Genomic DNA, 16,425 nt, shown 5'->3' with positions numbered 1-16,425 from the left:
TCTTGCCTTCACTGCAATCTCACCCTGATATCTGTAAGCCTCCTGCCCTGTGGTCCAGTTTTACCCTGGAACATTCACAGTAAAAGGTCACGGAGCCATGGAGAAAGGACCCACTCCCCAAATGCTAGGGTCTAAAAGAGCCATCCGACAAGGGGTGACAACACTGAACTGTGAGAGGCAGGGCCAGGGACCTGGGAGCCCCAACACATAAGGGAAAGTCACATTTGACACCAAAAATAAAACCGGGAATAGGAAAAAAGACTCGAGAAGTATGTGTATTAACTATTTCCGGTTAGTCTGTGACAAGATTTGTGCCTATGTGTCTCCTGCTGGGGGTGTTCACAGACACAAATAGAGCTATCTGTAAGACACCATAAGAATGGACAATGCTGTTTCTCCAAAATTTTATTTTAATTTAAATTACAGGGCCAGCCAGATATTCTGATAAGAAATTTACGTTTCCTCAGGAGAAAAGAAATGCTTTCATGGCATTGTTAACAACTGTATACATCTCCACTTTTTTTTTTAAAGGGTTAAAAATCACAATGAGTAACTGTAACTGACTTATGTAAAATTAAACCTTTATAACACAAAAAGAAACCACTTCCAGTATAATAGTTTTGGTAATATGAATATATTAAATGTTCATAACTTCAAATGCAACTTTTCAACTTTGAATGTTTTCACATTTTTCTTAAAAAACAGAAACAAAACAAGTCTTAACTCTGCCCAGATCCAGTGCTTCAGAGGCGTATGGGTTTTGACAGGCTGCACCCCCACTGCCTTCCACACAGAGGCGCTAGTGCCCCGGAGCCGCCCCCAAGTGGAAGCTGTTTCAAATTTGAAGAACCAGCTTGGCAAGGAAGGAAACCTTTCTTCCACTTGGTGTGACTAACGTTTTCATGCTAAACCCAGATACCAAGCACGAGACCACAAGAACCAGAACACTTTGTCACGGTCAAATCTGCCGTTCCCTTCCTAAACATCTTGGATATTTTCATTTCGAGGAGCTTGGGTTGCTTTCCATACTTCCGACAGAAAAACAAATTATTTTACACAGATTTTTAGAAAAGACAGCCTCAGAAAAACCAGTTATAACGTAGGCTGCCTTTTTAATGAGATGGAATAAAACAAATCTGTTTCCTGGAGCTATTTTCCCCACTGGTATTCCTATGAGGGCTGAAAACCTCATGCTTAAAACATCCACTGGGCGTCTCATTTTGCTGGCTGATAAATAATTCAATTAGTGAGAGAGGCTAGCAAAGAGTAATTATATAAATTTCTTAATCAGCTACAGCCATGCTGAATTCGAACTGGCAAACTCTGATTTGTTAAGTTATTAGTTGTGATCTTGTATTACTAAGATGAACAGATACCATTCTAGTAACTTTACACAGGTATGGTCTAGGAGACACTGTTCTGCCGTGGTCACAGTAACAAAAAGTGGTGCAAAATCAGTTACTTCATAAATACTGATCATTTGCAGCATTAAGGAACAGGACATTAAAAAAAATAAATTTCCCCATGGGACACCTAGGACTAGGGACTCTTCTTTTCCTAAGAGAAGCCAAAGTTTTAATTACTCAATTTCACAACTATTGTACTGGATTACTTATTCTACAAAGGAAAAGGTGCTCTACAGAGGCTCCCCCCACACATGGAGAATCAGCAGTCATTTAACATAATCGGGGTCATTCGTATCTGGCAAATTCATGACTCATTTAAATGAATAAGGCCAACATCGCGCAGGAAAGCGTAGCCAACTGACTGACAGCTCCCCAGTAGGTAACTGAATACGAAGGATTGGTTTCCATTTTTTTTTTCTTTTAATGCTGTGATACTTAAATGTTAAATCAGCATTTTCATGTGATCGGAAGTATTTCAATTACATATGAGCATTCATTTTTTTTTTTTTGCAAAAACTCAATATTAGGTAATAGTTACATACTAATACAGTAACATTCCTCTGCTGTACAAATTAAATCATTTAAAAGAAATGAGCATTCTAAGAATTATATACAAAAGAAACCTGTAAGCATTGCTGAAATGAAATGCAAGGTGTCACTGTTAGCTCTACTGGTTTAAAATACCTTCCAAAGAGTAAAATTAACAAATACCCTTCAACATACCCAAGTTTACAAGTCTCAAGAAAATCAAATGTCAAAAAATTCTAGAAAGCTGTGAAAAGCATATATACATTTTCCTTATGACCTTATGAAGCTTCACACCTTCAAGAAGTTGCTATCAGTTTATTTGCACATCAACTTTATCCACCCAAAAAGCTCACATCTCGGATACAGCTACTCTCTCGTTTCAAATACAGCTCTGCTCCATCGTCCTTTAGTGAAGGCGTACAACCTTACCAAGAAGCCATGCTCAGAGATCAACGCAAACACGCAGGTTTCATCTGCTAACAGCAATCCCCTTCTTCCCCAACCCACACCACCGTCTATACACCTGCCTCCAGAAACCTAGCCACGTTCAGAACTCCTACAGCAAACAGAGTCCTTGAACCCTGAAACGACACAAAGATCAAGAGAAAGTCCACGTGTGCTCTAGTGTGCAAGAAAGCAGCAGCTACGTTCTCCAACTTGGACTAAAAAAAAAACAAAAACAAAGGTAAAATGAAAAACCGTTCACTTAACAGCAGGTTAGCAGTAAAGTTCCTCATGAACCGATAAAGAGCGCCTGATGCTGAATAGCTAACAGCAAATGCTGAATTTGGACTTAATATTTTAGATGTTGATTGGAAATTAGGCTTCTTGCTGAGCTGGTCTCTTCAAATCCCTGATCTGTTTAACTAAATAGGTCTTCTCATCGTTAAATTGTTCGTCCTCGGTCCTGTCATTCTGAAACTTGCTGAGGAACTCTATAAGTTTGGTCTGATTCTTGAGGAGGATGTCTAGGATGGGCTGCGTCTTGTTGGGATTGGCTACAAACACCTGCAAAGAGAGAAACCAGTGTCAGGCACAGGAGAGAATGGGAGCCTGGCAGTCCGTGGTCAAGGCAGCCGCAGAGGCTGCTGCTTGGGAAGACGTCATCTGACAAGAGGGGTGTGTATGTGTGTGCGTGCGTGTGTCTGTGAGGGGGAAGATTCCATGTGTCAGTCCAAAGGACTGATGCATTCATTCATGCTCTGAAATTCAGTAGCTGGTATTAAATACAGACTGTTTTTAGAATAAAATGGGCAGAAATTATATCTAGGCACAGAAAGCCAGAATGGATTTTAAGTACTGAAACCTCCAAGAAAAGGATTAAGGAATGGATTACCCTTTACTTTGTGATTAATAATATTCTATGCCAAAGATAACTGACACGCCTCCATAATATACGTTTTTCTGATCCCCAGTCCAGATGATAAACCCTGTTTCTGGATCTATTTAAATGTCATACTATACAAATGTGAACACTGACTGTTGGGTCACTTAGATTACCAAAATTAGGTGAGTAATAGTTCAATAACCGGTCAAGGAAATGAGATTAACAACTCTGGAGGAAAATACTGCTTACAGTTCTAGCACTCTACCTTAAAAACGTGGAAGGCCTCAAACTGGATGTTACGACTCTTGTCTCGTAGGAGATTCATCATTAATTTGAGGTTCTCTGGTTTACTGATGTACTTCGTCATAATTGTAAAGTTGTGTCTGTCTAAAAGTAGTTCACCGAGAAGCTGAGAAGACATTTAAACAATTAACTCTTACATTATCATCAAGATTTCAAGATTTAAAAGCAAAGTTTAAAAAGAAACTCCATCTTATAATCACTATTGTTAAGCACAGAGTGTTGTTAGCAGGTACTCAAATGGTCAGAAGGTAAGTTGTTGATAATTCTTATTTAACTACAAATCTTAGCCTAATTGAAAAATTATTTATCTGGACCTCCCAGGACAGAGGGTTCCAGGTTCAAAGGTGGAACACAGGGTACCCTTAAGCCTGTGAAAGTTATGCTTTCAGCGTATCAGCTTCAGGAAGGTCTATAAAAATGAGTATTTCTCTTTTCTGTCTTCAGCAAAGTATCCTGAAGATACTCCAATTTTTTCTTAATGACTCCTCATCATCACTAATGACATCAATTAAGCTTAAAAGAGCCTGTCTCCAGGGCTTGCTGAGTTTGAAAGAGTCTATTATACCCTATCAGTTCTTGGTTTTCACACTGTCATTGCTTGCTCTAGTTCGCAGTCACCCCTTCGTGTTGGCAGTGGGCCAGCTTCTACTGCAGCTTCTACTGTGGGTCTAGCGTGCCTGACCCATGGGGCTAGGGGTCGAGTTGCAGTCCTTGTGGACAGCGGCAGAAGCAGAGTGGTAGAGGGGCAGGCCCCGGAATCAGCCTGCCAGGGTTCCAATGCTGGCTCTGCTCCCTGCAAGCTCTGGAACCTTGAGCACATTATTTAACTTTCCCTAAGCCCTAGTTCCTACATCTCATGAGACTGCAGCAAGGAAGAAAAGCATGGATATGTGCAAAGCACGTTAGACGTGAGTCTGAACAGAGACACGGGGTGAGGTCCAAGGGAAGCAAAATGTATGAATGCAGTTATGGATTTATTGCTTTAGTTAATTCCTTTTTGGGATTCCTGGCTATGTTCTAGATACTTGGAAGTTGCCAGAAGACTGGTCTCTAGATAAGCAACATGTCATCATATGAAATAAAAAATACCCTGACGTATAGGAGAACAAACCTATTCTGCTTAGGGTTTTTAAAGAAATTATAAGAAGAATTCAGAAGCTCAAGTTCAGGCTTCACATCAATCTGAATCACAAATAATACAACTTTCAAGGTAAGACCCAACAAGTATTGACTCTTATGAAGACTCTAGTTACTATTTAGTATGTGAAGGTTTGTAGCTTTACTAGTGTTCATTTTCTATCAAAGAAATACAGAACATGACCCATTTGGTTATCTGGAGATTATCAGTTTAGTTATCTGGAGGACGGTAACTGGTAATTCATTATATTTCTTTAGACATAAAAATAAAAGTCTGAGGTATTGCACAGGGAATATACATTTGCTGATAAAATAAATACAGGAATAATAAATGCCAATGTAGCTGCAAAAAAAGGAATAAAAATTAAAATTCATTTTTAAGTAACACTGGTCCTCAAAATAGCTCCATGCGTTCATGAGGTGTTACGAAACTGTAGGAGCCAAAGACTGGCTTTGTGTCCATGACTAAGGTCTTGCAACTGGTGGTCTTAACCTTCCTTTTCATGTTGGTAATTCCCAAGTGGCAGAAAGGTCTTGAAAGCTCTCCTCCTTATCTAAGCAGCACTAAAATTCAGAACTTGGTCAAAGTCTATTGATTTGCCAATAAACTACCTTGCTCCCCATCCTGTGAAGAGGTATTGGCCCTGGAAGCTACTACCCTAGGTAATCCTGCCTGATGTCCTTGGCCTTGGAAGACGCTGGCTCTATCCAGCTGCTCACATCTGTGTGATGCTGGGGAGACAGGGCATCTTGGCCCTGCGATAGAAAGGGGCTGCTGACAGAAGGCCATTTTACTGTGTGGACAATCACAGGGGAGCCTACACTGTATCATGAACCTTACAAGTATGTATTACATCATACTGGTGTAGCAAGAAGAAAATATCCTTAAACAGCCACCAGAAGTACCACAGCCCATTCACCACCCCCTGCCTCGCCCAAGATGAAAAGATTGGACTTATCCTTGGCCATCGCCAGCCAGCACTCCTAGGGAAGGGAGGAGGTTAAGGCTCCTGGATGCTGAACTACAGGCCAGGCTGGGAGCAAGGCCTGAACAGCAGCAATGAGTGGGAAGTGCCCCAGCCCGACCAGATCATTTCCTCAGCGACTCATTTCCAAAATGTGGTTATGACTGGTCCCCCACTGTAGGAGTCACAGCCTTAAGGGAAAAGGAGCCAGTAGCTGGCCTGATAGCAAGGATTCTTTTGGAATTTGGATGGTAGAGTGTTCTTATCAAAGGACACAAAGTACAAAAGACACTCCTAATGTCTTTTAGTCGGTTCCCACAGAAAGATAAGGTCTTCACGAGTGATGTCCCCATGGCAGGAAAGGAAGCAGGAATGCAGGCCTGATCAGATGAATGCAGACAGCTCTGATAGTAAGAACTCCGAGCAGAGTAGAATTTAAAGTGGACATGGCAAAAAGTATAAATGGAATTAGAATTTTCCCCGAATCCTTTGTGATTTCCATCTATAGTTCCTGTCAGGACCACTTACTGACAGAGTGAGAGGTATGCTTTTATGAACTGCACTGAGAATTTTCTAGAGCAGAGGTCATTCAGCAACTTTCTGTAAAGGACCAGGTAGGAAACGTTTTTAGATTTTGCCGGCCATATGGTCTCTGTAGCAACTGTTCAAATCTGTTATCCTCTGAAACATAATATGTAAATATGTAAATAAATGAATGCATCTGGGTTCCAACAAATATTTACAAAAACAGGGAGCTGGATGTGGCCCATGAGCTACAGTCTGCCAAACCCTGTTCCAGAGTTTTAAGTCTGAAATTTAAATTTCAGACAGAACTGTCCATATCCCAGGTTGATACAAAGCAGCCAAAACTGCCTGTTGATCAAGATTTCATTGCTCATGTCCCCTCTGCGACCCCCCTGCTCCCGAAACAGGCCTGTGCTGTCCCAGGGAGCACAACAGCTACTGGGCCTTCCTCTGGTTGAGATGATTCTAAGTGTCAAAAATAGGCTTCCAAATGTAAAATACAGCACTGCTAAGAGGTAGAGACCACTTCAAAACTCCGTATATTCCACTTTGGTATCCCTATTCACAGGCAGGTGGGCAGGTGCCCTGTGTGGACTCCTGAACTCCTTCCTTTCCACAAAAATCTTGACCATGGAGAAATGTATTTTCCTCTCATAGGTCTAAGACCCATACAAGCATATCTCCCTTTCCCCCAAAGACAAGTTTCAAACACAGGGTGAAGAGAAGTAAACCACATAAAATAATCAGTCATACCTTGAGTGACTGTCTTTTTGTCACATAATTTTCTGAATGAAGTAACTTCTCATATTCACTGAAGAACTAAAAGACAAGAAAACATGTATCAGGGGTTATATTTTTAAAGATTGAAAGAGAACATTATAAAGCTTGAGCATAAACCTTTTTTTTTTTTTTAAGATTTTACTTATTTGCGAGAGAGTGAGAGTGTGAGCAGGGAGAGGGGCAGCAGGAGCAGGAGAAGGAGAAGTAGATTCCCTGCTGAGCAGGAAGCCTGATGTGGGGCTCGATCCCAGGACCCTAAGACTGTGATCTGAGCTGAAGGCAGATGCTTAACTAAGTAGCCACGCAGGTGCCCTTGAGCATGAACTTTTTTTTTTTTTTTAAATTTTACTTATTTATCTGACAGAGATCCCAAGTAGGCAGAGAGTCAGGCAGAGAGAGAGGAGGAAGCAGGCTCCCTGCTGAGCAGAGAGCCCGACGTAGGGCTCAATCCCAGGACCCCAGGATCATGACCTGAGCCAAAGGCAGAGGCTTTAACCCACTGAGCCACCCAGGCACCCCGAGCACGAACTTCTAACACCACAAAGGCCACCAGCTGCCCTTCTGTTTCACACAGCCCTCCCCAGTGGTGCTCAGAGTTCCTTAAGGGCTCTGGAGGATGAACTCCAGGAGTAGGGCTCCTGGGACTGACCTCACCCAGTGCTAGACTAGCCAGGTCCATATGGCTTAAATCTCGTCGTCTTCTGTCATCCAAACTCCGTATGCACAAAACATAACTCCTACCCTCCAACTGTTTCTTAAGGTAGAGTCAGCTCTCATTTCTTGGCGTTAGAAAATTTCTGTATAGAAAATTTCTCTATTTTACAGTTCAGTGAGCCTGAAGCACAACTACAGAGAAAAGCTACCCGTTCTTCCAGTGCATCAAGCAAAAGGAGAAAATAATCGAAAAACAGAGTAGGAGAAATTCAGCACTGTCAAATAGGTAGGTGTCCTTAGAGTAGTTGGGACTTGGGCTCAATCTTGACTAAGGGCAGCAATTTCATTTAGAAAAGGGGAGGAGGGAAGTGTTCTTCAGAGATAAAAAGGGAAGGACACCGCATGAGTGAAGATTGGAGAATGCACAAAGTGACATACTTAGGAAGTGACATGTGTCCACTGCATTTACAAAACGGGAAGTGACACGTGTCCTCTGCATTTATAAAACAAACAAGCACAGCATCACCGGCTGGGTAAGGAGCAGAAACCCATCAAAGCAGGAGGTAAGACATGGAGACGAGGGACACAGAGGCCAAGGCCCCACCTGCTGCCAACTGTTTGTGCCTATGCTTTCCCATGGGTCTGTATACAGCAGGCACTAGCAAACTGCCACTCTTGGGCCAGATCGAGCCTGCCACCTGCTTTTATACAGTTTTGCTGGAACACAGCCATGCTCATCGACGTCCTGCAAATGAGTCTGTTTGTGTATTGTTTATGGCTGCTTTCTCAGCACCACAGACAGGAGAGGAGAGGACAGGGAGAGGGGAGAGAGAGACACTGCATGGCCAGGAAGCCTCGAATATTTACTCCCTGGCCCATTACAGAAACAGTTTTCTGACCCTTGCTTTTAGAGCTAACCCAGAACCTGTGCTTCTGTCTAGGCAGAGGTGGGACGGAGACCTCTGCAGAGAAGGATGTTAACCCACACTTCTGCTCAAAGGATCATCAAACCAACGATCCAAACAACTGGATCTGTGTTCAGTCAGTGACACAGAATATGTTCCCCTCAAGTACTTGACAGAAAATGCAGGTTAAGATGGTCTGCGGCCCAGTTCTTCTGAGAAGCGTAAGCACAAAAGACTGTCCAGCCGGAGGACTGACTGAAGAGTGCCTGTGCAGTCCACGTGCCACACCCCCACTGCCCCCCCCAGGGTAGTCGACTCTCTTCCCTGCGTTAGGAACCAGGGCGAGGACAGGCACCGCTGTGGCTCCTCCAAGATCTGCTCTTAGGGAACTAACCGCACTTTAGTTCGGCATCTCAGTCATCCTGAGGGCTGCGTCCACTGCATCCCACTCTGATCCAATTTCTCTGAGAACCCCAACGGGAGAAATGTGTTTTGTTTTACAGGTGCTGTGATTTTTTAATGGATTCTGTTTCCCTCTATCCTTCTGGTTATTAGGAAGCTCAGGGCCCAGGTGTGCAGGACTTCCGGTGACACAGTCTTATGTAATTGCACCCCTGGCCCCTCGCTCGCCTTTTTGATCCCTCAGATCTGACCTCACGGTCTACACACTTCTGTCAGCTGCCTCCCAGAAATTCTCCTAAAATCCTGTTAACCAACGTCATCCATTAATAACACGTAGGAAACTATTTGACTACAAAACTAAACCAATGTCACTGTTAGTTTGTACCTTCGGTGGGCTTTAAGCTAAGACACCAGTGTGCTCAGTCAGAGAATCCCTGAGACCTGGCAGCAACACAAACAAGCCGCCGACGTTTACAAGCTGCTCACCGTGTTCCAGCTGCCGCCATCATGCCCACGACACACACGTTCTAGGTCCTCACAACAACCCATGACAACAGAGATGCTGCTATTACAAGCCTTCATTTTGGGCTGAGGATTCTGAGGGCAGAGGGTGAAAGTAGGCAGCCACCCAAGGTGGGGCTGGGACTTAGAGCCAGACTCCTGACAGCCTCATGCCGAGCCCATGCTTCTAACTGCTGTAGAAAGGCCCCCATTTTGAACCAACACACATGCAAAGAAACATACTATACCCAAATGGAAAATTTTAAAAAACCAGATGACCAGCAATGTCTAAGCCACTCATGAGGCCTTCTATGAGGGACTCCCTATGTACTGAACTTTGCATGATGGATGTTACTGAGTGGGAGGGAGAGAGGAGCACGCATGAGTTCAAAAGCGCAGATTCTGCCTCCGAGAATCTTACAATTTAGTTGAACAGCAAAGTGAACAATGAACAGTACGAACATAATGTGCCTAGGATTTCAAAAATTCACACGACCAGTGGAAGAATGGAAAGTTAGGCCAGATCTCATGGGTTAGATGGGAATTTTAAGGGGACTGTTACTATCCCAGCCTCTCTAAGCAGACACATCCAGTTGTAGACAGTACGGCATTAAGCTAGTCTAGCATTAGGAGGCGCTCATGGGTGTGGTGGGGAGCAGAGCCCGGGCACTGTGGCCTGAGGGCTGCTGTGCAGATCTAGAGCACTTGGGATTGTTGATGAACTTCCAGTTCAGTACCAGGCAGTGTGACATGGGCTTAAACCAGAAGGAACCCAACTGCTGGGCTAGTCCACTGTCCTCACTTTAAAAGGAGGACGGACGCCTGAGTCCCCCAGGGGTAACGGCCTTGGTCATGGCCACAAGAGGCAGCAGCAGAGCCCTCTAGCCTAGTGCTCGTCTCACCCTTGTGGTCACGCCCCTTCCTTCTCTCTCCCGGAAGCAAGCGATGGAAAGGAAGGGAGAGTTAAGTCTTATAATAATTTTCTTTTTATCTTAATTGTATATTGTCGTTCGGCAACAAAGCACTTTTACTTCCTTCCCTAAAGCAAGAAAAGATGCAAAGGGTACTGTGTCCATCAAAAAGATAAAATTCTACTCCTGACCAAGGTAAGACTCTATTACCTCAATTCAGTAGAGAAATGATGATAGTACCATGTAAAACCATTATAAACATATGCAAAATAAGTATCTGGCATAAAAATCTAACTTAAGTCTTTCATTTCTGGTACAAAACTTACAGTTCATTAGTGTGTGTGTGAGAGAGAGAGAGAGAGAGAGCACGTGTGCGCATGTGTGCAAGGAGGGCAAAGGGAGAGAGACAGAGAATCTTAAGCAGGCTCTACAGGCAGCACGGCCAGAACCTGACGTGGGGCTTGATCTTATGAACCTGAGATCATAACCTGAGCTGAAATCAAGAGTCATATGCCTTTTTTTTTTTCTTTAAGATTTTATTTATTTGACAGAAAAAGACAGCGAGAGAGGAACACAAGCAGGGAGAAGGAGAGGGAAAAGGAGGCTTCCCACTGAGTAGGGAACCTGATATGGGGCTCAATCTCAGGATCCTGGGATCACAACCTGAGCTGAAGGCAGACGCTTAATGACTGATACACCCAGGCGCCCCAAGAGTCATAAGTTTGACTGGACGCCCCAGATGCTCCCAAACTTATAATTTTAAGGTACTAGTTCATATACTTACTTTATCATAATGTTGTTCCAAAAATTCTGCACTGAGCAATTTATGTCTTGTAAGTAAATCCTAGAGAAAGAAAAGACACAATTTTACAGTTGTTCTGCATTCAAATTCTTCAAAAAAGAGAATCCTAAAACATGCCACGCCACTTTACCTGATAAAAACTTGTTAAAAATCACTATACTTAAAAACATTTGAACATGAATTATATTCAAAATGCTGATTCTAGGTAAAAGTGAATCAAATCATTAATAATTTGAAACCGTGATTATAATGACTGTGATTGGTCACAGGTCTATAAATCTTAGACAGAAAAATTTAAAAACAAACATAAATTCAAAGAAATACAAATTCAAACAAAGGGAATAAAGCAATAAAGCGAAATAAAAGTAAATGATTGTGGTAAAATGTCAAATAGGGTACTGTTCCTGGTGGAGAAAGAGGAAATTTCTTTCATTAGAAAAAGCTGGAGGTTCCATTTTCTTCCTCCTAAATTCCGTTACATTCAGTTTCATATCTAACGCAATCTTTTTCTTAGGGATAGAATTTTTAAAAACCCCACCACCTTATAAACATCAGCTCCTAAGTAAGCAGACTAAGGCTGCAAAAATGTAGAATCAAACCTCAGAATGTCTCAGAGTCCAATTACGCATGACTACAAACTACAGCTTATGCCTCACCCATATGGCCCTCCCACGATGCAACTCAAGGGTCATTCATTCAGAAAATATCTACTATGTGCCAGGTAAAGTTCTGGGTGCCGGGGCTACAAAGATAAAAAGATGTGGTCCCTGCCTTTAAGAACTTGGAAGTTAGCAATGAACTAGCCTTGGTCTCACCAGGTGGGAAGAGAATGGAACATGTGACAGCAGAAACAGTCAGTCACTACTTGGTGAATTAGTGAATTGAATACAATTCCTTTAGAGCCACCCACCGGAGAGCTTAGAGCCAATAATCCCTGTTCTCCAAACCAACTCTCCTTGTTTTCTTAGCTGTTGATGTTTGAGTGGCCCGGGTCACGATGAACTAGTGTTTCCTGACGTATGTCCAAGTGTACTGCCAGTCCTGAGAAATGCTCTATGGTCAAACACGTGTGGAAAGCACTACAACTCTGGCATCCTCGTGGGGATCTGGCAGGTCTCGAGTGATCCTGCAGGGAGCTCTTTTGTTGTCTACTACATGACTGCCCTTCCCTGAAAGGGCCTCCTCACACAGGCTTTCCCCTTGGCCTAGCTAACTACCACTTCTGAACCTTGCTCCCACATCACCGCCAAAGAGAAATCTTCCAGACTGGTCACCAGCATCGAAGCATGGACAGAGTTGTTTTTATGTCTGTGGGATTATCTGATTACCATCTCTCTCATGCTAGACTCTATGTTCTAAATATATAATAGTCATGTCTATTTTACTAATCTTTAAATCCCCAGCACCCATGCAATGCCCAGCACATAGTAAGAGCTTAATATTTGATAAATGAATGAACCAACAAAAGCAGGGAACAGTTTTGGGAAAATATTATATCAAGCAATCTTCAAAGTATGCTTTTAAGAAGGCTTCTAACCACCCCAAAGATTTACAGGTGTTCAAACTGCTGGATAGGATATGTACTGTATGCCCAGGAAAGACCTATCTAATTTTTTCCAAATTCCCTTTGGGGATAAAATCGAGAAAATTAGAAAACCTGACGTTTGAGCATCCTCAAGAAGCTGGAAAAGAAATGCCATGAAGCTTCCCCAAATGGGGCAGGAGATGGTGGGGGCAGGGAGGGAAAGGAGAATTTGTATCTTAGCATACTGGCCCGCAGGAGTCAGTTATCCGGGAGCCAGCTATCCAGGAGAGAGGTACACAAGACGTCAAATACATCAAGGATGCTTGTTAAAAAGGCCTTCCTCCTCCATGCTACTGTTGTCTGTTTACGGCGGTCCTCCCTCCGCAGGACCCTCAAGGGCAAGGATTTGTTTCGTTCACTGTTGAGCCTCAGCACCTAACAAAACAGTGCCTGACACGGGGCTGGCACTCAGGCTCTCAGGCTCCAGGTGTGAGCTGCATGAACAAATGAGTAAGCCAATTAAGGGATTAGTGTGTCGGGATCCGTGCAAAAGTAAGTGTCATTTCCACTTTTTCTGTGGTTAAGTCATCCTGGAGACCAATATAAGGAAGTACAGCAAAAGGAACCCAGTGTTTGTGGCTTTGCCGTAATCTGACATAAGAAAATGCCCAGGGCAGGGGTCTTAAAGATAGTGGCTCTCAACTGGGGTTGATACTAGGGACAGGTAGGTATAAAATATTGCTCTAGAAAGCAAAAGTCTAAATATGTGGTACAACAGAAGTTGTTCTGAGTAAGGAAAGTACTCTGAAGGATAGATCTCAAACAGAAGCAAGAGCCTCACAGCTGGGCGAACAGGAAAAGGGGGACTCAAACATCTCGCCATTTGGGGAAGATTCTATCACCGTCTGGTTTCAAGACACCAGTAAACTCAGGAACCTGCTGTCAATTTGGGAATCAAATCTCACAGCCTTGGGGTTGGGAGACTGAAGGGGAGCTCTGAGACTGCTGAAGTAGGAGCCAAACCCCAACACAGCACAGGATGAAAGCTCCTTGTCAAGACAGGACACACCAGGGCCTGGACAGGAGTGACACATCTGTAGGAAAGGAGCAACTGCTGAGAGCCAGCCCCGAAGAAGGCGGATTCTAAGCAGGGAAAAGAGGTGGGGACTTGGGCAGAGCCTCTACCTACTGAGAGATGAGAAGGAACCTCAGCCTCGGGGCTAGAGCCAAGAGCTCTGCTGAGTTTAAACCACAGTGGGGGACAGAACTCAACGGAGAAGACAAAGGGGAAAGGTCATGCAGTCAGCGGTCAGCAACCTGCAGAATTTCCAGAATGCCCTGTAGTCCCAGACCAGGAGGTGCTGGGTCTGCTAGCAGTGCGGGGAAGGAGTGGGATCTCTGATTTCTTCCCTATCTAAGTTCTAGTATACCCCAGGCCCTGGCAGGACTGGGAGGAAGGCAGGGGTCATCTCCCGAGCCCAGCAGAATGAGCAGCCAACTTTTAGGGTATGCTAATTTGAAAAGATTCTTAAAAGCTCGTAAGTTGGGGCCTCAAACACCATGTGGCAGAGATGGCCCTGGGGTCCCTGAGGTAATGCCACTCGATTTCACAGAGCCCTGGCAAGCTGTGTGGCTCGTTTTCCTCCTTGGTGCTTGACCATGTCCCAAGACAAAAGACTCAATTCTCCCAACTGTGTGATTCTCCTTCGGAGCTCTTAAGGGTTAGAAAGTTCTCCCTCTGATGGAGTCAAACCTATCCCCTGGTTATTTCCAGAAATTGCCAGAGCCGACAGAAATAGGTTCAACCCACTTTCTACAGGTCCCCACCTCACATACATGTGGTGCTCTCACAGCAAGTTCCTACCGAGTCTTCTCTTCTCCAGGCTAAATACGTCCAAGTTCCTTTAACCACTCCTCACACGACAGGTTCTGAGTCCCCCTCACCATCTACTGTCTTCTGAAAGTCATATATTTGTCTATGTGCCTCTTAAAGTGTAGTGCCTGGAATGGAGCACATTTATGTGTTGTTACCTTAATGGCTTATAGTGGGGGGAGACCATCGTCAGCTCCTTAGGTCAGACACTATGTGGTCGCATGTAGCTCTGGGGCAGCAGCATCACACTTGTTTAATGTTACAGGACGGATTCAGAATTTTGTTTCCTCAGAGTGGGCTCTGGAGGCAGACTGCCTGGGTTCAAATTCTGGCTTCCCCATTTACAGCCTGACTTCACCCAACATTTCTAGACTCCAGTTTCCTTATCTGTAAAGGAGATGGTTGAGTCGGATATGAAATTGCCTACATTTTAGTAACTATTACACTTAGAAAGTATTATACTGAGTATTAACTATATTATTATGTCTTATTCCCACATCCCTTAGAGTTGGGTCCTCAAGGGGAAGACCTCAGTCATCATCCTGTTCCATTATGGCCTCTGCAGATCGCTGTGAAGCCTTATTCTAGGATCACCACTGTCTGCTATCTCTCCCTTCATAGCTATCTTATTTGATAAGAAGGCCTCCTCACCCTTTATCTAAGTTATTAACAATGTTTAGCTGGGCTGAGACAAAGCCCAGTGAAAAGCCACAAGAAATTTCTCTCCGGGGTGATGGCAAATCCGTTCTCTAGCACCTTATGGATAGGGGATTCATTTAGATGTAAATCACCACGCTGAAACTTTAGTTCCTTTCTTTTCATCAATTCCATAAAAACAAATCTGTATGATTATTCAATATCCAGTATATCCTTATGGTCATAAAGGGATAATTCTAACAGTTACTGTTTTCTGCACACACACTGTGTGGAGGCACAATAACCTTGACATACTAGTACTATCACCTCCAATTTAACAGATTAAGAGCTTGAGATTAAATCCACAGCAGAGCTGGGAAATGAACCCAGGCAGCCACACACTCTTATCCCTTCAGCTACTGCAACTACGAGATTAATAGGACTGAACTTACTCTTCGTGAATCCATGCTGGCTGTGGGTACATGGTTTCCTTTCCAAAATGCTCAGAAATCATCTCTTTAGAAATACTTTCTAGAACCTTACACAGGTATAACATCAAGCTCCAAGCTCCACCAGCCTCTCTGGGGAATCTACCTTCTTTTATTCTGGAAAAGTTGGAAATATATTTGTTGGCCTTCTGATGCCCCTCCCCATCTCCTTAAGTCCTCAAAAAAGAAAACACGAACAACATTTGGCCACTGATTTACTATCTTAGTACATATTCATTCAAGCTGCAAATCGTGGACATATTTAGAGCAGATAGTTTTGTTGCTTTTTTAAAAAAAATATTTATTTTTTTAAGTAACCTCTGTACCCAAAATGGGACTCAAACTCATGACCCCGAAATCAAGAGTCACATACTCTTCCGACTGAGCCAGTCAGGTGCCCCTGGAGCAGGTAGTTTTAATTTCCTTTTGAGACTCAGCACCTGGTTCCACAGACTCTAAACTCAGGTTTATGGATGAGCTGCATTTCTCTGACAGTTTTTATATGCAGGGTGCATTTTCTGGAGACATGGGTCTGGTCATATTCTTCAAGGATAGTGCAAGCCATAGATCTAGCCTTCTCTTTCCATGACACAAACAGTCTCTCAAAGAGGACACGAGCAAACGAGGAGAGGAGAGTCCTCCGGCAGGAAGTGTAAGACTGTCCCTGTGCTGACCTGGGCTCCTTCTAGGAAGGGTGGGGAGGGAAGGTCTGCCTGACAGCTCTGTGTCGCTAGCTCTCTCCATGCTGTCTTGCTTT

General features: G+C 43.6%; 1 protein-coding gene across 1 annotated transcript in view; it reads right to left on the bottom strand.

Annotated features, from left to right (window-relative positions):
* Positions 1-387: 387 nt before the first annotated feature.
* Positions 388-16,425, bottom strand: part of CAB39 (calcium binding protein 39) — an 86,121-nt gene continuing 70,083 nt past the window's right edge. Inside the window, exons 6-9 of the mRNA XM_059393695.1 lie at positions 11,129-11,188; positions 6,945-7,010; positions 3,527-3,670; positions 388-2,942 (exon numbers count right to left, since the gene is read on the bottom strand). Of these exons, the coding sequence (XP_059249678.1) occupies positions 2,754-2,942; positions 3,527-3,670; positions 6,945-7,010; positions 11,129-11,188 (459 nt within the window). The 3' untranslated portion in view covers positions 388-2,753. The remainder of the gene's footprint in view (positions 2,943-3,526; positions 3,671-6,944; positions 7,011-11,128; positions 11,189-16,425) is intronic.

Source organism: Mustela nigripes, chromosome 3, assembly GCF_022355385.1.
Source record: "Mustela nigripes isolate SB6536 chromosome 3, MUSNIG.SB6536, whole genome shotgun sequence".
In the NCBI taxonomy this organism is placed as follows: Eukaryota; Metazoa; Chordata; class Mammalia; order Carnivora; family Mustelidae; genus Mustela; species Mustela nigripes.
This window is presented reverse-complemented; position numbering and strand designations above follow the sequence as displayed.